This window comes from Myodes glareolus, chromosome 18 (assembly GCF_982192425.1).
Source record: "Myodes glareolus chromosome 18, mMyoGla1.1, whole genome shotgun sequence".
NCBI lineage: Eukaryota > Metazoa > Chordata > Mammalia > Rodentia > Cricetidae > Myodes > Myodes glareolus.
The window spans coordinates 72,051,563-72,073,416 of NC_142043.1; the positions used below are offsets into that span (position 1 = coordinate 72,051,563).

Below are 21,854 nucleotides of genomic sequence, written 5' to 3' on the forward strand. Positions count from 1 at the left end.
CTCGGTAAGGGGCCACCACTTGGAGGTCGAGCACTGGGGAAGACTGTACGCCAATCAAGGGACTGCAGGACTAATGGATCCGTTGAGAACGTGAGAGCTCCGGGCTGAGCCACGAGGGGACCGATCGCTAGCTGGTAGAAGCCTCCCTGCTTGGCAAGACAGTGAAAAAGTTCACTCGGCTGAATCCCGAGGCTTTCTCGACTGGGGTTGGGCACATCCAGCAAAGCTTACATTGCGCGGGCATTTCTCAGGTTGTGTGTGTGAGAGAGGCGGGCGGGGGGGGGGGGGGCTAGGGGAGGGGCTCTAATTTAGAGAAAGAGACTGAGAGACAGGATGTTTTGCGTCAAGACTGCCTGATCGGCCGCCTGAGCGCAGGGATTACGAGTCTGTGCTATGGGGACCAGCCCGACCCCTCAGATTTATTCAGATTTGTGAATAAATTTTAGCTGGAGGAGAGGACTCGGGATTGAGAAATGCCCGCGCATTCTCTCCAGAAATTTACCCTATGGAAGGGCGGGGCCAGGACAGGACACACAAGTGAACCCACTTCCTAGTAACAGTCAAGTCTTATTCAGTCTTCTTTCATTCTCAAGGTTCCTGGACCAGAAAAGTACAACAGGAGGTAAACGAGGAAGGAGATGGGTGGAGGTAAGCAATATCGGTCAGTCTTCTCAAGTAGCCGAAATTCGTTTCAAAGACTGCTCCCTGTTATTCTGTGTTCTGAGTTGGTTTTGTTTTTTAGACTTATGTAGCCCAGACTGTCTCATAAGACTGCTTTCTGCTATCTTTTGTGTGTGTGTGTGTGTGTGTGTGTGTGTGTGTTGCTTTTTGTGTAGCCCTGGCTGTCCCAGAACACAAGGAGATCCTGCCTCAGTTTACCAGGTGTTTGGGTAATAGCCTAGGTCACAGACTGAAGAGATGGCTCAGAGGTTAAGATTTCTGGCTGGTCTTCCAGAGATCCTGAGTTCAATTCCAGAAACCGCATGGTAACCCAATATCTACAGTGAGATCTAGTACCCTCCTCTGGCATGCAGGCAAAACATTATATACATAATAAATAAATCTTTTAAAAAAATAGGCTGGGTCACCAAGCTCCAACATCTTCCTGCCATTGTGGAGATTTGATGATAGCAGAGGTCTTCCTTGTATAGAGCTGTTTGGAATTTAATGGTTGAAAAATGGGAGGGGAAGCTTGGTCAGAACCTCTCAAGCAACAGTCTTGAGTGGTTTTAAGAGAAAGGGAAGGGGAATGAAAGGCAACAGAGAAGAAAGGAAGAAAATCAACTTCAGATCCAGCTTTCCTGGAAACTTCTTGGGGATCCAGTTAGTACTTTCTCTGATGCCTTGTTCTTGGCTGGTGTTTTCACTTAACCAAAGAAGTGGGCAGCAAGGAAAGGGCCGCTGGTTTTTATGTCTTTATGCTTCCTTAGCATCTAGAGAGAGAAGGAATAGGTGAGTGGTTGTTCATAAGGAGAGACCTTTTTTTTCTTCAATTAGTGTAAAATTTTCCGAGTGAACAGGGAACTTAAATGCTGTTGAATTATTATCACTGTGCCATACAAGGATCTGGTTGTAGAAGTGATGACTGACTCGTGATGCCAAGACTTAAGATGGTTCGAAATAATGGGAAAGTCTTAACATTCATTTAACTTGTTTTGTGGGGTTTGATTTAACTTGTACTAGGTTGGCAGTATTGGTACATAGGGTACTCTGAGGTTCTCTGCATGCTGGATAGTGGTCACAGGCTGCAGTTTCCAGACAGCTAGCAGGTTAGGAGGGGAAAAGAAACACTCTACAGTGTGCTATGTACTAAGCTATGAGGTTCTGTAGGCAAGGTGCACTATTTGCATTTCTGACCTAATCATATTTTTAGATTAAGAAGTCATCAGGGAATAGATCGATTATGAATAATGTAGATAATGGATCTATATATTAAAATCTAAAGTCATAGAGCTTGGGGTATGTGTGAAGCTCAGTGGTACAGCACTTGTTTAGCATGGACCAGAACCTGGGTCTGAGCCCCAGGGGACCACACACATACTCAGGTCACAGAATCTACGTTTTAATCTTTGATCCTGGAAGAGATTTTGACTTTCATGTTTCCAATGAAATCAAGTCAGGGAGGATGAAGAGATAGACTCAGTAGTTTGTGATAAATTCTGGTATGTGTTTTTCAGTGGTACTGTAGCTAGAACTAAAGAACTCACACTCCCATGGGTCAACTATCCTTGAGTGAATGATTTAATGCCCCTCCACTTGAGATTTGGAAGATGGAACCATTAACTGCTACCTTAAAATGGTACTGCTGAGAAGGTTCCATTCCAGTAGAGGAAGTTAGTGACTGTGTGCTAAGGAAGTACTTGCTTCTTATTCCTTTTGCTGATATTGTATATTTTCCCCTAACTTCAGGTTTCTAGAAGTGGAAACCAACAAATAGTGGCTAGAAGCAGTCTGGAATAGACATCAAACACCTAGTAGGAGCCTGGTATCACCAAACAATGGGAAGCAAGAAACAGGTAACCAGATCCCTGAATCTACAGCCTGGCTTTGAGAGAACTAAAGTTACCAGTTGTGAAAAAGGAGAATTGTACATCTGACCATTCAAGGAAGACAGTCCTTTAGAGTAGATACTTTGTTACAAGAAGCAGTATCAATTTCTAGGGCCTTGTAGGGCCTCCCTATTTGCCCAGTTCCTGGGAGGTAGAGTCACAAGGAGTCCCATTATTCTTAGGGACCAAGCCAGAAGAGATTAAAACCAGAAAGAGACACAGCTAAAGAAGGACACACCGCCTTGGAATAGTAGTGTGTAAGCCACTCTACAGAAGCCCGGAAGAGAGATCATGGTGGAGGATTAGGGGAAATGGCTCAGTGTGTAAAGTACTTGTTGTACAAACATGAGTACACAGCTGAGGTTTTCAATTCTTACACAAAACAAAACAAAATCACACACACACACAAATGAGGTGCAACAGTAAAATTTTCAAAAAACTAGGGTAGAGGAAGACACATATGAATATAACACAGAGATCTCGAGTGAAATTTAACAGTGGAAGAGAGAAGATTGGGTGGAGAAATGGAGGCCTTAGACTCTCTGAGATCTTTTACCAACTCCTCTGCCTCTGGATCTCTTGGAACTTCAGATTGTCTCAGACAAAACAATAGGGGAGAAAAGAATTTCATGATTTTCTCTGATCCCACCCTAGCAACCTGCACAGGTTCTGTAAGAGCGGCGGTTAATATTCCTTTCCTTCTCTTCATCATATTCAGTGATTTCCTCCTTGTTCTGTATCATCCTTTCCTTTTGGCAAATCACTACCCCTTATTTTGCGCCTTATTCATACTTGTTCTTTCTTTATGGTCTGAATTTTCTAAACCTTGAGAATATCTCAGGATTTTAAAGTGCACATCACCATGCACATGGGGCCAAATAAGAGTCTTTCATAAGATGTTGACCAGAAGCAGGCTAGCATCTTGGAAGAGCTCTTGCCCTGGAAGCTCAGGCATACAACAGTTTTTGGCAAAAAAAAAAAAAAAAACAAACCCGCATTGTCAGGTATAAGTCACTTAGTTCTCTGTGTTTACCTTTTTAAGTCTGCCCAGTCCCTCCAGAGACCAGTCACTTATGAGGATGTAGCCGTGGATTTCACCAACGAAGAATGGGCATGTCTGACTGAGAAACAGAAGATCCTTTACCGGAAAGTGCAGTCAGAAACCTTTAAGAACCTGACATTTGTAGGTAAGAGACCATGACTCCCTCAACACTCTCTCTGTCCTATAGCCTTAGAATATATGTTTGATTTGTTTTTTCTGCTCAGTTAGATCAAAGTTGGCCCCTAGTTCTATACCTGGAAGATCTGAGTCTCAAAGCGTAGACTTGTATGTGAGCTTGCATTGGAAGTGGAGATAGGAAGGCTAGGACGTCAAGGGTGTTTCTCAGCTACATGGAAACTTTAAGACAAAACGCCTATGCAAGCCTAGAGAGGGGGCTCAGAGGTTAAGAGAGCACTTGTTCTTCTTGCAGAGGACCTGAGTTCTGCTTCCAGCCCTCACGTGGTGTACAAACATTGTAGCTCTAGTCCCAGGGGTCCCACACCTTCTTCTGACTTCTGTGGTTATCAGGCATGTATGTGGTGTACATATAGGCAAAACACCCAACACACACAAAGCAAATTAAAATAAAATAAACCTGAAAACAAACAAAAACATCCTGTAGAAAGACAAAGATAATGTTTTGTGTGTGTACATGTATGTGCATGTATACTTAAGTGTTCACATGGAAGACAGGGTCAACTTTGGGCCTTCATTCCTTAGCACATCATCCACCCTTGGTGCGGGAAAATTGTCTGTATTCTGTCAATCATGTATTTTAATAAAACGCTGATTGGCCAGGCAGGAAGTATAGGCGGGTCAACCAGACAGGAAGTAGAGGCGGGGCAATGAGAATAGGATAAGGCTATGGAGGAGGAAGCTCCCTCTGCCACTCCTGTGCAGACCACCGAAGAGGCGGCAGCATGTAACTTGCCTAGCTGAGAAAGGTATGGAGCCATGTGGCTAATGTAGATAAGGATAATGGGGTAACATGGGCCAATCAGCTTTATAACTTATAGAGATCTCTGTGTGGTTGATTTTCTCTGGGACTTGCCGGCTGTGGGGTACTGTGCAGGACAGATACCCCAACAAGCTGGCCCTTGTATTCTTTTTGTTTTTAGTAGTGACGCACTAATCTGGAACTCACTGATTCAGTTAGACTGACTGGCCAGTGAGCCCTAAGAATCTACCTGTCTGTTTCCTGATACCGGCTTTACATTCAAGTTCTACTATACCTGGTTTTTATTTTTGTGGGTTCTAGGGGTCAAACTCGAGCACTGAAGATTGCACGGCAAACATTTGATGTACTGAGCTACTTCCCCAACCCCAAGATGATTTTTTTTTACATTTTTTAAATTGATATTTATTGAGCTCTACATTTTTCTCTGATCCCCTCCCTGCCTCTCAGGTCCCCCCTCCAACCCTCCCCCAAGGTCCCCATGCTCCCAATTTACTCAGGAGATCTTGTCTTTTTCTACTTTCTACTTCCCATGTAGATTAGATCTATGTAAGTCTCTCAGTGTCCACATTGTTGTCTAAGTTCTCTGGGATTGTGGTTTGTAGGCTGGCTTTCTTTGCTTTTTGTTTAAAAGCCACCTATGAGTGAGTACATGAGATAACTGTCTTTCTGTGTCTGGGTTACCTCATTCAAAATAGTTTTTTCTAGCTCCATTCATTTTCCTGCAAAATTCAAGCTGTCGTTATTTTTTTCTGCGTGTAGTACTCTATTGTGTAAATGTACCAAATTTTCATTATCCATTTTTCGGTCAAGGATCATTTAGGTTGTTTCCAGGTTCTGACTATGACAAACAAAGGTTCTATGAACACAGTTGAGCACATGTCCTCATGGCACGATTGAGCATCCTTTGGATATATACTCAAAAGTGGTATTACTGGGTCTTGAGGAAGGTTGTTTCCTAATTTTCTGAGAAATCACCACACTGGCATCCAAAGGGGCTGTATCAGCTTGCATTCCCACCAGCAGTGCAGAAGTGTTCCCTTTTCCCCACAATCTCTCCAGCATAAGTTGTCATCAGAGTTTTTGATCTTGGCCATTCTTCCAGGTGTAAGATGGAATCTCAGAGTTGTTTTGATTTGCATTTCTCTGATGACTAAGGATGTTAAACATTTCCTTAAGTGTCTTTCAGCCATTTTAGATCCATCTGTTAAGAGTTCTCTGTTTAGGTCTGTACTCCATTCTTTTTATTGGATTATGTCATCTTTTGGTGTCCAATTTCTTAAGTTCTTTGTATATTTTGGAGATTGGACCTCTGTCTGATGTGGGGTTACTGAAGATCTTTTCCCATTCTGTAGGCTTTCGTTTTGTCTTGTTGACCGTGTCCTTTGCTTTACAGAAGCTTTTCAGTTTCAGGAGGTCCCATTTATTAATTGTTTCTCTCAGTGTCTGTGCTGCTGGGGTTATAGTTAGGAAGTGGTTCCCTGTGCCAATGCATTCAAGTGTACTTCCCACTTTCTCTTCTATGAGGTTCAGTATGGCTGGCTTTATGTTGAGGTCTTTGATCCATTTGGACTTGAGTTTTGTGCATTGTGATAGATAGGGATCTATTTTCATTCTTCTACATGTTGATATCCAGTTATGCCACACTTGTTAAATATGCTTTCTTTTTTTCATTTGATATTTTTGGCTTCTTTATCAAAGATCAGGTGTTCGACGTGTGTGGATTGATAAACGAGTCTTCTGTTCAGTTCCACTGGTCCTCCTGTCTGTTCTTATGCCAATACCAGGCTGTTTTCCATACTGTAGCTCTGTAGTAGAGTTTGAAGTCAGGGATTGTGATGCCTCCAGAAGTTCTTTTATTGTACAGGATAGTCTTGGCTAACCAGGGTTTTTTTGCTTTTCCATATGAAGTTGAGTACCGTTCTTTTGGTGTCTTTGAAGAATTTTGCTGGGATTTTGATGGGCATTGCGTTGAACCCAAGACAATTTTATCACTATCACCATATTGTGAAAATATTTAAAATTGCCTGTTCAGGCCTGGTGTGTTGACAAAAGCCTAAAATCCAAACACTTCTGGGGCTGATGCAGTAGGATCACACATTTAAACTTCAACTTTGGTTATAGAGATGGAGGCCAGCTTGGACTACATAGACAGACTATCTTGAAAACTAACTCCCTATATCCAACAATATTTACTTAAACTTGTGTGCAAGGCATTATACTACAAGCTGATTTGTTTTGTTTTGTTTTGTTTTTTATTTGTGACAGGGTTTCTCTGTGGAACACTTCTGACTGACTGTCCTGGAACTCACTTTGTAGACTAGGCTGGCCTTGAACTGATAGAAATCCACCTGCCTTGCTTCCCTAGTGCTGGGATTAAAGGTGTGCACCACCACCTCCAGGCTAGAAGCTGCCTTGTTAAATGTCTTTCCTGCAACCAAGTGTCATAAATTGTTGTTCCTTACAATAAAACAAAACTTGACTTTTTGTGTTTATTTTATGTATATGAACATTTTGCATGTATATTAGGTATGTGCCTCTCACCCACCCAAACTATATCTCTACTCATTGCCTAAATATTTTCTGCCTATACCCCAGATCAGTACGCCATGCAAAAAGAAAGAAGACAGAAGAGATCAGGTCTCTGTCCCACAAAGGCAATAGGTAAGAGTGACAAAGGAAGCTGGATATGGTATTTCACATCTTCAACCCCAACACCTCAGCCTCATAGTGTATTTGAGGCCCTCTCATCTCACAAAACCAAGGGTAAGCAAACAGTGCAGTGGTTAAAAACGCCTGCCACCAATGCTTGCAATTGGAATTTAATATGTATTTGGAAGGAAAGAATCAAACCAACAAGCTGTCTGCTTACTTATTAAGCATGTTGTAGCATGTATATGCATGCAAAAATGGGTACAAAATAATAAAAGTATAATTTTAAAATTGAAAAATAAATGCCAAAGGAGAAAGCAAGATAAAAAGGACCGAGAACAGTCGCAGAATTCAGAGCTGTCTTAGAGGATTTGAACTCAGTAGATCATCTCAATATCTATACCTTTTCATCCTGATTAGACTTGGGACTTGAAGAAACCTTGAGATCAAGGTTTAAGTCCACTGACTTCATAATGGATAGCCAAGACTTTCAAAACAAGGAATCTAATTTCTAGGAATCGAGAGGTCACATGTGGGTTACTGTGTCAGTTTCCCTTTGGTCAACAAGGTCTTCCCAAGAGAAACAATGTGGGCATGGAGAAGAATAAGCTTGTTCCTAAGGTAAAAATAAGGAAGGCTTAGTCTTTGAGAGGAGTGCTAATTTAGGTTGTTCACACCTCCCAGTCTGAGACAGTTCTGCTGTGCTGCCTCTTTAACCCAGCTGATTGTTCATAATCAATAGCATAAATTTTCACCCCCAATTTACTTGATAATGCAGTCTTACCTTGGCCTAGCTCACTGGGAGAGAGAGCACTTGCTTGCATGGTTTGCCTTCCCAACACTGGGGTGAGCTCTTGTTCTGAAGGGATTTTGTTTCAGTGGTTTCCAGAGCTACAGGCACAATTAGCTCTGGGCCCAATTTATGTGTTTTTTGTTTTTACGGAGGGGATTGAACCCAGGGCTTTGTGTTTACTAGGCAAGTGTCCTACTGCTGAGTTACATCCCAGCCCCTGAGTTCTGATTTTTTTTAATACTAGACACAGTAATAAATTAAACTAAAATACTATCAAAATTGGATAATAATAATGTATGTTAGAAAGTTATGTAAATGTGGTCTTACAGTGGGGAATTCAACCTTTGATATTTTGGGACTGTGACAGACACATGTGAAATCAGGGATGAGGAGAGACTACTGCTTACTATGTGGTCTTTCGCCTGTGAGAATCTGAGCAATATTAAGCTTGAGAGGATGGATTTCCAAGATGTAAGCTAGTATTCAGATATTTCTATCTTAGAAGATTCCTTTGAAATTTTTACTAGCTCTCATTATTCTTTTTATTGGTTTTTTCTATTTCTATCCTATAAGATCCAAGGATGAAAGGTTGAGTTTAAAGATTGGGGAAACGGAAAGTGACTCCTACTGAGTGAAAACATTGTGTTGGTGACATTGTCAGTGGCAAACTGTGTATTTTCCCTCCTCCACCACAGGGAGCAAGAAGAGGAATTCTCAGGGACCTAGCTCCAATCTGGAAGATGAAGAGAGCAATGATAAGGAGAAGGCCTCTCTTGTTTGTACAGGGATGTTCAAAGGCGGACCACTCTATTTCTGCCTGACCTGTGGCAAGTGTTACAAAAAGTACATCAACCTCTTTAATCACCAGTTTAAGGCCCAGAAGACTACTAGGCACAAAGTCGGGGCCGCCAAGCCTCAGCATCGTAGAGAGAGGACTTTCTCGTGCCAGCTCTGTAACAAGAACTACCGTGATCCCTCTGGACTGAGCCGTCACCGACGCACTCACTTAGGTTATAGGCCTAGTTCATGCTCTGTGTGTGGAAAACGCTTCCGGGATCAGTCTGAGGTCAAACGCCACATGAAGGTACACGAAAACAGGAAACCAGTGACTGGCAACCAGGAGCATGAGGTGAAGAAGGTTCCACTCACAACAGCTGGATCCCAAGGTCCCAACCTCAGGCATGTGAAGGTGATCCAGGGACCAGTGGCCAGGGCTAAGGCAAGTGGCAGCAGAGACTCATCCCTGAATGTCAGATCCAGCTCTATTCCAGTAAAATGCTCAAGAAGAAACATCCATTGTCCCTATTGTTTGATACGTTTTACCAAGAGGACCTGCTTCTTAACCCACCTCAAGCTTCACTTCGAAAATGAGCCTAACCAATGTCTGCGTTGCAGAGAGTCCTCCCACTCATCCCTGCGTTGCAGAGAGTCCTCCCACTCATCCCTGCATTGCAGAGAGTCCTCCCACTCATCCGTGGTGGTAGCTCCCCAAAAGAGCACCCTCAGAAAGCAGAGTATCTACTGTTGCCCTGTCTGTGACATCTGCTTTAGGGAAAAGGAAAGCCTGCTGGATCACATGTGCTGTAAAGAATCAGGCAGACCCATTAAGTGCTGGGAAATCCTGGGTCATTTGCTTGCCTTTCTTGATGATCCCTTTGAAGCCAGGAAATACTTGAGAAGTAAAGGAGTTCTCAGGGGAAGAAAAGATGAAACAATGAAATCCAGGAAGACAAGATGAAACATGCAAGCAGTGAGAATTCCTGAAACATAAAGGACAAGTCAAGGGTGTGGTTCGTTGACATGGTACAGGCAGCATTTCATGTCCCTGGGCTTCTTCAAAGCATGGTCCCAGTCATACTCAAGTCAAACAACATTCTTAATGTGCTGCCCCAGTCCTCAAGTGTCAAGGTCATCAAAACCAAGGAAAGTCAGAGCAGTTGTGACAGCCAGAGAAGCCGTAAGGATCAATTGAGACTGAATGTGTGGTGCCTTAAATAGCATCTTAGAAAAGACAAAGGACATTAGTGATAACGAGAGTGGAAATGAAATAGGTATAGATGAATGTGTCTATATTGTTTCATGAATTATAAATGTATGGTGATGCGAGATTTATTTTCATGTACCTGTGTGCTTGTAGGAGTTCATGTTCTACATTTATGTGCTCATGGGGAGCACATATGGTTGTCAGAAGGTGACTGTGAGCCACTATGTGAGTGTTGTACCAAACCTGGGTCCTCTACAAGAGCAGACAGTGCTCTTAACCATTGATCTGTATCTCCAGATTGCAGGATATTTTAAGCAGAGAAGCTGGAGACTCTGTGCCTCAACTTTACAGTGTTTTTTAGAAATCTAAAAGCATTTTAATTTTAATCTTAAAATTTCAGTTTAAGATTTGTGTGTGTGTGTGAGAGAGAGACAGACAGACAGACAAAGTAGCTGGAGGTACAGGTATTGTGAGCCATCTGTGGGTGCTGAGAATCAAATTCAGGTTCTTTGCAAGATCTATAAGTGCTCTTAACCATCTGTCCAGCCCCATACATTCTAAAATTTAAAAGATCATGTTTACAAAATAGTATTTAGGGGCTGGAGTGTTCAGTGATACATTGTTTTTTTTCTCTGTGCCTTGGGTTGAATGGGTTAAGTTTCCAGATCTGCTCCTATGTGTAGGAGCATGCCCCCCAATCCCTCCCCCAAAATAAAAAAAAAAAAAAAACAACTTTCAAGCCTCTGGGATAGAACAGAAAGTGGAAAGTAATGTTGACATCATGGGGTTGGAGAGGGGAATACTAAGAGACACAACAGGATGCCTTATAACACTCTACTTTCTTCCAACTACTGTGTAGTCCTGGACTCTCAGATGCATCTTCATTCCCTACACCCTGGCTCAGCCTTCAGTGGGCCCTTTCTGGCTGATTCCCAAACAATCATCTCTCCAGGCTTACACAATCTAAGAGGATAGAGCAGCAGCGCCCTCGTGTGGCCATGATGTTGAGGACAGACGACCCCAGTTCTCTAGCTTCCCGCGAAAACTTCCCCATGGTCCAAAGCTTTCAGCTACTAGTGCCTCTGGCTAAATATTCAAAACTGCGTCAGGTTCAGGTCACGCAAACACAGATGCGTCCCTCCCTTGAGTACTAGAGGACTCTGACTCGCGACAAAAGGCTCCCGGTTGACTACAGAGCTCCTTCTCGCTCCCATTGTGCTGGGATGTCCCTCCTGAGAACCAACCCAGAACTCCACAAATAAGATGGAGGAGGAGCTAGAGACACCCAGGGCTTTGTCCTGGGAAAACAGGGAGGCCCCAGAAGTGAAAATAAAGGCACTGAGACCAGGAGAGTTCAAAAGGAATGAATGGTGGGTGGAAACCCGAGAGAAAGGGACACAGGAAATTCAGACTGAAACATCAATGCTTCAGGGGTGGGTTCAGTTGCAGACAGGCTGAGGAGCTTTTAACTAGAGGACCACTTTTCAGATGGATATGACCCATTGGAATGTCAGATTCCGAGCGGGGGGGGGGGGGAGGAAGGGGAAGAGAGGGCAAGGGATTTATTTCCTTTGTGTTTTATGTGTATGGGTATACATTTTGCCTGGATCTACACGCTGTGCACCGCTTGCATGCTTGGTATTCCCAGAGGCCAGAAGGTGTCTGATCCCCTGGAACTGGAGTTATGGAGGGTTGTGACCCTTCATGTGGGTGCTGAGAACTAATCTCAGTTCTCTGCAAGAGCAGCCCTCAAGACTTTTCTATTTTAGAAATCTGGAAACTTTGTGTTAGTCTTTGTGATTGTTAGGAGGTGGTGGGTTTTGTTTCTTTGTTTGTTTTGGTTTTTTGACAAGATGTTCTTATGTTGCCAAGTCTCAAACTTGAGATCTTACATCATACTAAGAAAATGCCCTTTCACTAAGTTGCATCCTCAGGCTGGGTTTTGTTTTGTATATCTTAACATACTGGTACTTGCTTCAGCTGCTCCCCATCATGTCAGCCTTGGCTGAGCAGTTTGTGGTGAGTATGCTCCATTTTTATTTATTTTTTTCTTTTCTTTCTTTCTTTCTTTTTTTTTTGATTTTTTTTTTTTTTGAGACAGGGTTTCTCTGTAGCTTTGGAGCCTGTCCTGAAGTTAGCTCTTGTAGACCAGGCTTGCATCGGACTCACAGAGATCCACTTGCCTCTGCCTCCCGAGTATTGGGATTAAAGGCGTGCACCACCACCGCCTGGCTTGCTCCATCTTTCCTACGCTCAAATTTCTACTTTTGGAATGGGGTATTTAAGTGTCTTTTTTCTACATCTGTGTAATTTAGTGATCAACAAAGATTTGGTCAGTTTCTATTCAAACTTCTGTACCCACCCTACCTATAGTCATCTAGTTTCTATAATTTCTCCAAAATTTCCAATCATACTAACAGCTAAGAATTCTGGATGTTAGTGATTTATGTCATTAAGGGTTCTTTGCTTGTTTTGTTTTGTAATTTTTAATCAGGGTCTTTCTCTGTAATCTAGACTGATTGCAAGTGTGCTGCAATCCTATCTCTAGTGCTGAGATTACTAGATCCCTGAAAGCACCTGACCGTCTATCAAGACTTTTTCTGCTTCAGTCTGTGTTGATTGAAGGCGGGAGGGGGGTGGGGGGAGTGGGGGCAAAGGTGCAAATTTGTAAATCCCACCAAGACAGATTCTGCTACTTAAGGATAGATCTCCTGCATGATCTGGCTTTTCTACAATCATGAATTTTTTTAGGTAGCCAATCTGGAGTCTGGATAGAGTTTATGTTCAGATTTTTATTTGTGGTACTGGGTAAGGAACCCAGGGCTTTCTGTATGTCAGGCAAACACTGTACACTGCTTGCATCAGCTACTATATTCAGATTTTGGATCCCGGTTGTTCTGTGCTTGCCTTGTGATCTAAATATTGTCAACACTAGAGCTGCAATTTGCTTAGGAGTTAGTAAACACACAAAGGTACTCTCTCAACGTTTCTTTTGCTAGGCTTGGCAGTGGTGGTACAGGTCTTTAATCCCGGCACTCTGGAAGCAGAGGCAGGGCAGATCTCTGTGAGTTCAAGGCCAGCCTAGTCTACAAGAACTAGTTCCAGGATAGGGGCTCCAAAGCTACAGAGAAACCCCGTCTTGAAAACAAACAAACAAAAGTTTCTATTGCTATGATGAAACAAGAAGATCAGAAAGCAAGTTAGAGTGGAAAGGATTTATTTGACTTACACTTCCAGATCAGTGTTCATCACTGCAGAAAGTTAGGACAGGAACTCAAACAGGGCAGTAACCTGGAGGCAGGATCTGATGCAGAGGCCATGAGGTGATGCTTGCTGGCTTGCTCCTCATGACTTGCTCAGCCTCCTTTCTTATAGAACCCAGGATCAGCAGCTTAGGGATGGCCCCACCCACAGTGAGCTGGGCCCTATCCCATCCATCACTAAGAAAATGCCTTACTGGGACTGGAGAGGTGGAGCAGAGGTGGAGAGCAGCTGTGTGTCTTGTTCTCTTTGTGTTGTTGTTTTGTTTTTACTGTAGTCCAGGCCGGTCTGGAACTCACCTCCACCTGCGTAGTACTAGAATTAGCAAAGCTGTATCAGGCATTCAGGAACCCTTCCTGTCTCCGACTCCCAATCCCAGAAGTAAATACTTAATTCTGGAAAATTGGATTTCCTAGGGCAGGTGATACCAGTGATGATCAACCATAGGCAGGGAAAAAAGTTGTGGCATTGGGCTTCTTAAAATCTAAATTTCTGACCTTGGCCGGCCGCCACCCGAGGTGGGTGGTTTACAGGCATAACGGGATCAAAGGTCTGCGAGTTAAAGTGTGGCCATTGCATAATGGATTCCTAACGTGAGGCAGAAGTTCAAGCCTCTCTGTTCCCGTGGAGTCAGGCCCTTCAGGAGGCTGCGGTCCTCTGAGGATGGGCACTGGGGAAGACTAAGCCAGCTGAGGCACTGCCAAGCCCCAGGCAGGGCTGATGTACACGGGGAGAACATGAGGTTCCTGAGCGAGCAGTGAAAAGCTCACGCGGCAGATCCCCGGGTGTTTCACGGCTTGGATAGTTCACATCCAACAAGTCTACAGCATGCAGGCATTTCCCCTCAGGTTGTGTGTGGGGCAGAGGCGGGGCCTCAGAGTTAGAGAGAGAGTCGGACCCCTTTCGCAGCAAGGCTGCTTGACCTTCATGTTTCCAACTCCTGAAGCAGGGGTTACAAGCGTGTGCCATGCAGCCAGCCGGACTCCTCAGGTTTGCGGAAGCCGTGAATATTTTAGGTGGAGGAGTGGAATCAGGATTGAGAGAGGCCCGCACATTTCCTCCAGAAAATTACCCTATGGAAGGGTGGAGCAAAGCCAGGGTACAAGTGAACCCACTTGAAACCTCCTGGCAATTAACAGCCAAGTCTTCTTATTCATTCTCCTCACACTCTCAGGGTTCCTGGACCAGTAAAGTACAAAAGGAGGTCAAAGAGGGAAAAGGTGGGGGAAGGTGAGCAATACCCACAATTCTAGAGATTCTGTCTTAGTCTTCCCAGTTCTCGGGTGATAGACTGGGACACCACGCTTACATCTTCCTGCCATTGTGGAGATTTGATGATAGCAGGGGTCTTCCTTGCTGATAACATAAGGACAGGTCCGTGAACACTAGTATAGAGCTGTTTGGAATTTAATTGCTGAAAAATGGGAGGGGAAGATTGGTCAGTACCTCTCAAGCAACAGTCTTAAGTGGTTTTAAGAGAAAGGGAAGGGGAATGAAAGGCAAGAGAGAAGGAAGGAAGAAAATCAACTTCAGATCCAGCTTTCCTGGCAACTTCTTGGGGATCCAGTTAGCACTTTCTCTGATGCCTTGTTCTTGGCTGGTGTTTTCACTTAACCAAAGAAGTGGGCAGCAAGGAAAGGGCCGCTGGTTTTTATGTCTTTATGCTTCCTTAGCTTCTAGAGAGAGAAGGAATAGGTGAGTGGCTGTCCATGGGGAGAGACCTTTTCTTTCTTCAATGAGTGTACAATTTTCCGAGTGAACAGGGAACTTAAATGCTGTTGGATTATTATCACTGTGCTATACAAGGATCTGGTTGTAGAAGTGATGGCTGACTCACGATGTCAAGACTTAAGATGGTTCGAAATAATGGGAAAGTCTTAACATTCATTTAACTTGTTTTGTGGGGTTTGATTTAACTTGTACTAGGCTGGCAGTATTGGTACATAGGGTACTCTGAGGTTCTCTGCATGCTGGATAGTGGTCACAGGCTGCAGTTTCCAGACAGCTAGCAGGTTAGGAGGGGAAAAGAAACACTCTACAGTGTGCTATGTACTAAGCTATGAGGTTCTGTAGGCAAGATGCACTATTTGCATTTCTGACCTAATCATATTTTTAGATTAAGAAGTCATCAGGGGATAGATCGATTATGAATAGTGTAGATAACGGATCTATATATTAATATCTAAGTCATAGAGCTTGGGGTGTGTGTGAGACTCAGTGATACAGCACTTGTTTAGCATGGACCAGAACCTGGGTCTGAGCCCCAGGGGACCACACACATACTCAGGTCATAGAATCTATGTTTTAATCTTTGATCCTGGAAGAGATTTTTGACTTTCATGTTTCCAATGAAATCAAGTCAGGGAGGATGAAGAGATAGACTCAGTAGTTTGTGATAAATTCTGGTATGTGTTTTTCAGTGGTACTGTAGCTAGAACTAAAGAACTCACTCTCCCATGTGTCAAATATCCTTGAGTGAATGACTTAATGCCCCTCCACTTGAGGTTTGGAAGATGGAACCATTAACTGCTACCTTAAATGCTGAGAAGATTCCATCCCAGTAGAGGAAGTTAGTGACTTGCTTCTTATTCCTTTTGCTGATATTGTATATTTTCTCCTAACTTCAGGTTTCTAGAAGTGGAAACCAACAAATAGTGGCTAGAAGCAGTCTGGAATAGACATCAAACACCTAGCAGGAGCCTGGTATCACCAAACAATGGGAAGCAAGAAACAGGTAACCAGATCCCTGAAATCTACAGCCTGGCTTTGAGAGAACTAAAGTTACCAATTGTGAAAGAGGAGAATTGTACATCTGACCATTCAAGGAAGACAGTCTTTTAGAGTAGATACTTCGTTACAAGAAGCAGTATCAATTGCTAGGGCCTTGTAGGACCTCCCTATTTGCCCAGTTCCTAGGAGGTAGAGTCACAAGGAGTCCCATTATTCTTAGGGACCAAGCCAGAAGAGATTAAAACCAGAAAGAGACACAGCTAAAGAAGGACACACCGCCTTGGAATAGTAGTGTGTAAGCCACTCTACAGAAGCCCGGAAGAGAGATCATGGTGGAGGATTAGGGGAGATGGCTCAGTGTGTAAAGTACTTGTACAAACATGAGGACACAGCTGAGGTTTTTAGTCCCCACATTAAAAAAAAAATCCCACAAAAAAAGTAGGTGCAACAGGATAACCCCAGAGGCTTTCTTTCCAAATACTCTTGTTGAATTGGTGAGTTCCAGGTTCAATGAGAGATTTCTCAAAAAACTAAGGTAGAGGAAGACATAAACCTATAATAGAGAGATCTCAAGTGAAATCTAACAGTGGAAGAGAGAAGATCGGGCGGAGAAATGGAGGCCTTAGACTCTCTGAGGTCTTTTACCCACTCCCCTGCCTCTGGATGTAACGGAACTTCAGATTATCCCAGGACAGACAATAGGGGAGAAAAGAATCTCATGATTTTCTCTATCTGATCCCAGCCTAGCATCCTGCACAGAGCAGCAGTTAATATTCCTTCTCTTCTCTTCATCATATTCAGAGATTTTTTTCCTTCTTCTATATCATCCTTTCCTTTCTTCAAATCACAGCCCCTTATTTTGTGCCTTCTCCATACTTGTTCTTTCTTCATGGTCTGAATTTTCTAAACCTTGAGAATATCTCAGGATGTTAAAGTGCACATCACCATGCACATGGGGTCAAATAAGAGTCTTTCATAAGATGTTGACCAGAAGCAGGCTAGCATCTTGGAAGAACTCTTGCCCTGGAAGCTCAGGCATACAACAGTTTTTGGCAAAAAACAAAAACAAAAAACCCGCATTGTCAGGTATAAGTTAGGGGAACCTGGTAACATTTGCTTTAGCTGCACATTTCAGCAGATAGTTTGGTTATGCTTTTGGGCTATGGTCAGGATCATAGAAAATCCTGAATGTGTTCCCAGGGCTGCTATGACTGTTCAGAGAGTCCCTAAGCAGACACAAAGTCGGGGCAAGATGGAGTTACCCAGTTACTTCAGTTCTCTGTGTTTACATTCTTAAGTCTGCCCAGCCCCTCCAGAGACCAGTCACTTATGAGGATGTAGCCGTGGATTTCACCAACGAAGAATGGGCATGTCTGACTGAGAAACAGAAGATCCTTTACCGGAAAGTGCAGTCAGAAACCTTTAAGAACCTGACATTTGTAGGTAAGAGATCATGACTCCCTCAGCACTCTCTCTGTCCTATAGCCTTAGAATATATGTTTGATTTATTTTTTCTGCTCAGTTAGATCAATACCTGGAAGATCTGAGTCTCAAAGTGCAGACTCATATATGAGCTTGCATTGGAAGTGGAGGTAGGAAGGCTAGGACGTCAAGGGTGGTTCTCAGCTACATGGAAACTTTAAGACAAAATGCCTATGCAGGCCTAGAGAGGGGGCTCAGAGGTTAAGAGAGCACTTGTTCTTCTTGCAGAGGACCTGAGTTCAGTTTCCAGCCCTCACATTGGCGTACAAACATTGTAGCTCTAGTCCCAGGGGTCCCATACCTTCTTCTGACTTCTGTGGGTATCAGGCATGTATGTGGTGTACATATAGGCAAAACACCCAACACACACAAAGCAAATTAAAATAAAATAAACCTGAAAGCAAACAAAAACACCCTGTAGAAAGACAAAGATAATGTTTTGTGTGTGTACATGTATGTGCATGTATACTTAAGTGTTCACATGGAAGACAGGGTCAACTTTGGGCCTTCATTCCTCAGGACATCATCCACCCTGTTTTCTTTGTTTTTAGTAGGGACTCCCTAATCTGGAACTCTCTGATTCAGTTAGACTGACTGGCCAGTGAGCCCTTAGAACCTGCCTGACTCTGCTTCCTGTTACAGGCTTTACATTCAAGTTCCACAACACCTGGTTTTGTGTATGTTCTGGGGGTCAAACTCAAGCACTGAAGATTGCAAGGCAAACATTTGATGTACTGAGCTACTTCCCCAATCCAAGACGATTTTATCACTATCACCATATTGTGAAAATTTGTAAATTTGCCTATTCAGGCCTGGTTTGCTGGCCAAACCCTAAAATCCTAACACTTCTGGGACTGATGCAGGAGGATCACACATTTAAGCCCCAATCTTGGTTACAGACATTGAGGCCAGCTTGGACTTCATAGACAGATTATCTTGAAAACTACCTCCCTATATCCAACAATATTTACTTAAACTTGTGTGTGAGACATTATAGTACAAGCTGATTTGTTTTGTTTTGTTTGTTTTGTTTTTTATTTGAGACAGGGTTTCTCTGTGGGACACTTCTGACTGACTGTCCTGAAACTCGCTCTGTAGACTAGACTGGCCTTGAACTGACAGAAATCCACCTGCCTTGCTTCCCTAGTGCTGGGATTAAAGGTGTGCACCACCACCTCCAGGCTAGAAGCTGCTTTCTTAAATATCTTTCCTGAAACCAAGCATCATAAATTGTGGTTCCTTAGAATAAAACAAAACTTGATTTTTTTGTGTTTATTTTATGTATATGACCATTTTGTGTGTACACTATGTATGTGCCTGGCATCCATAGTGGTTAAGGGTGCATGGGATTCCCTGAGACTGGACTCGTGGACAGTTGAAAGCCACCATCCAGTTAGTGGGAACAGAACCCAGAACCTCTGCAGACTAACAAGTGTACTAAACAGGTAAGACATTTCTCTAACCCTGGACTGAAGTTCTTAAAGCAAGCACATGGGAGTTGGCCTGTTGTCTGCATAAGACATCAAGGGGTTTAGCATGGGACCAACTTGTTTCATTTACACTCTGTGTCTCATCACTTAAAAGGACAGAGAGTTCAGAACCAGCTTGCCATGTATGGTGTGACCTTGGTGTCAAAGACAACAAATCTGCCTCTCACACACCCAAAATATAACTCCACTCACTGCCTAAATATTTTCTGCCTATACCAGATCACTACACCATGCAAAAAGAAAAAGGACAGAAGAGATCAGGTCTCTGTCCCCCAAAGGCAACAGGAAAGAATGGCAAAGGAAGGTGGATATGGTAACTCACATCTGCAACCCCAGCATCTCAGCCTCATAGTGTATTTGAGGCCCTCTCATCTCACAAAACCAAGGGTCAGGAAAAACAGTTCAGTGGTTAAAAATGCCTGCCACCAATGTTTGCAATTGAAAGTTAACATGTGCTTGGAAGGAAAGAATCAATCCAACAAGCTGCCTCCTTACCTCCATAAGCATGTTGTAGCATTTATATGCATGCATACAATACAATGAAGTGTAATTTTAAAATTGAAAAATAAATGCCAAAGGAGAAAGTAAGATAAAAAGGACCAAGAACAATCACAGAATTCAGAGCTGTCCTAGAGGGTCCAAGCTCAGTAGATTATCTCAATCTTGTCATCCTGATTAGACTTGGGACTTGAAGAAACCTTGAGATCAAGGTTTAAGTCCACTGACTTCATAATGGATAGCCAAGACTTTCAAAACAAGGAATCTAATTTCTAGGAATCGAGAGGTCACATGTGGGTTACTGTGTCAGTTTCCCTTTGGTCAACAAGGTCTTCCCAAGAGAAACAATGTGGGCATGGAGAAGAATAAGCTTGTTCCTAAGGTAAAAATAAGGAAGGCTTAGTCTTTGAGAGGAGTGCTAATTTAGGTTGTTCACACCTCCCAGTCTGAGACAGTTCTGCTGTGCTGCCTCTTTAACCCAGCTGATTGTTCATAATCAATAGCATAAATTTTCACCCCCAATTTACTTGATAATGCAGTCTTACCTTGGCCTAGCTCACTGGGAGAGAGAGCACTTGCTTGCATGGTTTGCCTTCCCAACACTGGGGTGAGCTCTTGTTCTGAAGGGATTTTGTCTTAGTGGTTTCCGGAGCTACAGGCACAATTAGCTCTGGGCCCAATTAATGTGTTTCTTGTTTTTACGGAGCTGGGGATTGAACCCAGGGCTTTGTGTTTACTAGGCAAGTGTCCTACTGCTGAGTTACATCCCAGCCCCTGAGTTCTGATTTTTTTAATACTAGACACAGTAATAAATTAAACTAAAATACTATCAAAATTGGATAATCATAATGTATGTTAGAAAGTTATGTGAATGTGGTCTTACAGTGGGGAATTCAACCTTTGATATTTTGGGACTGTGACAGACACATGTGAAATCAGGGATGAGGAGAGACTACTGCTTACTGTGTGGTCTTTCGCCTGTGAGAATCTGAGCAATATTGAGCTTGAGAGGATGGATTTCCAAGATGTAAGCTAGTATTCAGATATTTCTATCTTAGAAGATTCCTTTGAAATTTTTACTAGCTTTTTTTAATAGCAACTTTTTTTTAAACACTTGTTTTTTTTTTAAGATTTATTTATTTATTATGATACAGTGTTCTGTCTGTCTGCTTGCTGGCCAGAAGACATTGCACTCATTACTGATGGCTGTGAACCACCATGTGGTTGCTGGGAATTGAACTCAGGACCTCTGGAAGAGCAGTCAGTGCTCTTAACAGTTGAGCCATCTCTCCAGCCCCTTTACTAGCTTTTATTATTGTTTTTTTTTTCCTTTTTTGATTTGTTTTGTTTTTCCTATTTCCATTCTATAAGATCCAAAGGTGAATGGTTGAGTTTAAGGGTTGGGGAAACGGAAAATGACTCCTACTGAGTGAAAACCTTGTGTTGGTGACATTGTCAGTGGCAAACTGTGTATTTTCCCTTCTCCACCACAGGGAGCAAGAAGAGGAATTCTCAGGGACCTAGCTCCAATCTGGAAGATGAAGAGAAGGGCTCTCTTGCTTGTACAGGGATATTCTAAGGTGGACCACTCTATTTCTGCCTGACCTGTGGCAAATGTTACAAAATGTACATCAACATCTTTCACCACCAATTTACAACCCTCCAGACTACTAGCCACAAAGTCGGGGCCTCCAAGCCTCAGTATCCTGCAGGTTGGTCTTTTACTTGCCAACTCTGTAACAAGAACTACCATGATCCCTCTGGACTGAGCCGTCACCGATGCACTCATTTTGGTCATAAGGTCAGTTCATGCTCTGTGTGTGGAAAACGCTTCCGGGATCAGTCTGAGGTCAAACGCCACATGAAGGTACACGAAAACAGGAAGCCAGTGACTGGCAACTAGGAGCATGAGGTGAAGAAGGTTCCACTCACAACAGCTGGATCCCAAGGTCCCAACCTCAAGCATGTGAAGGTGATCCAGGGACCAGAGGCCAGGGCTAAGGCAAGTGGCAGCAGAGACTCATTCCTGAATGTCAGATCCAGCTCTATTCCAGTAAAATGCTCAAGAAGAAACATCCATTGCCCCTATTGTTTGATATGTTTTACCAAGAGGACCACCTCAAGCTCCACTTCAAAAATGAGCCAAACTAATACCTCGGTTGCAGAGAGTCCTCCCACTCATCCGTGGTGGTAGGTTCCCAAGAGAACACCCAAAAGGAGCATGATATCCTCTGTTGCCCTGTCTGCGAAGTCTGCTTTAGGAAAAGGAAAGCCTGTTCCATCCTGGTGCTGTAAAGAATCAGGCAGACCCATTAAGTGCTGGGGATTCCTTAGTCATTCTTTTGGTTTTCTTGATGATCCCTTTGAGACAGCTGAGGTAGGGGTTCAGACCAGGCTCTCTTAGTAGTCTGACAAGAG

General features: G+C 43.2%; 1 protein-coding gene across 2 annotated transcripts; it reads left to right on the plus strand.

Moving 5' to 3' along the window:
• Zfp57 (ZFP57 zinc finger protein) lies at nt 1–10,695 on the plus strand. 2 transcript variants are annotated; one of them, XM_085679653.2, is made up of 6 exons: nt 1–90; nt 594–648; nt 2,410–2,516; nt 3,592–3,736; nt 7,145–7,210; nt 8,687–10,695. In XM_085679653.2, exons 3-6 carry the CDS (start codon nt 2,499–2,501, stop codon nt 9,727–9,729), a joined length of 1,272 nt encoding a protein of 423 aa, XP_085535779.2. In that variant the 5' UTR covers nt 1–90; nt 594–648; nt 2,410–2,498; the 3' UTR covers nt 9,730–10,695. The 2 variants fall into 2 exon arrangements, with proteins under 2 accessions (XP_085535779.2, XP_048302540.3); XM_048446583.3 differs by lacking the exon at nt 1–90 and adding an exon at nt 108–251.
• Nucleotides 10,696–21,854: the final 11,159 nt, after the last annotated feature.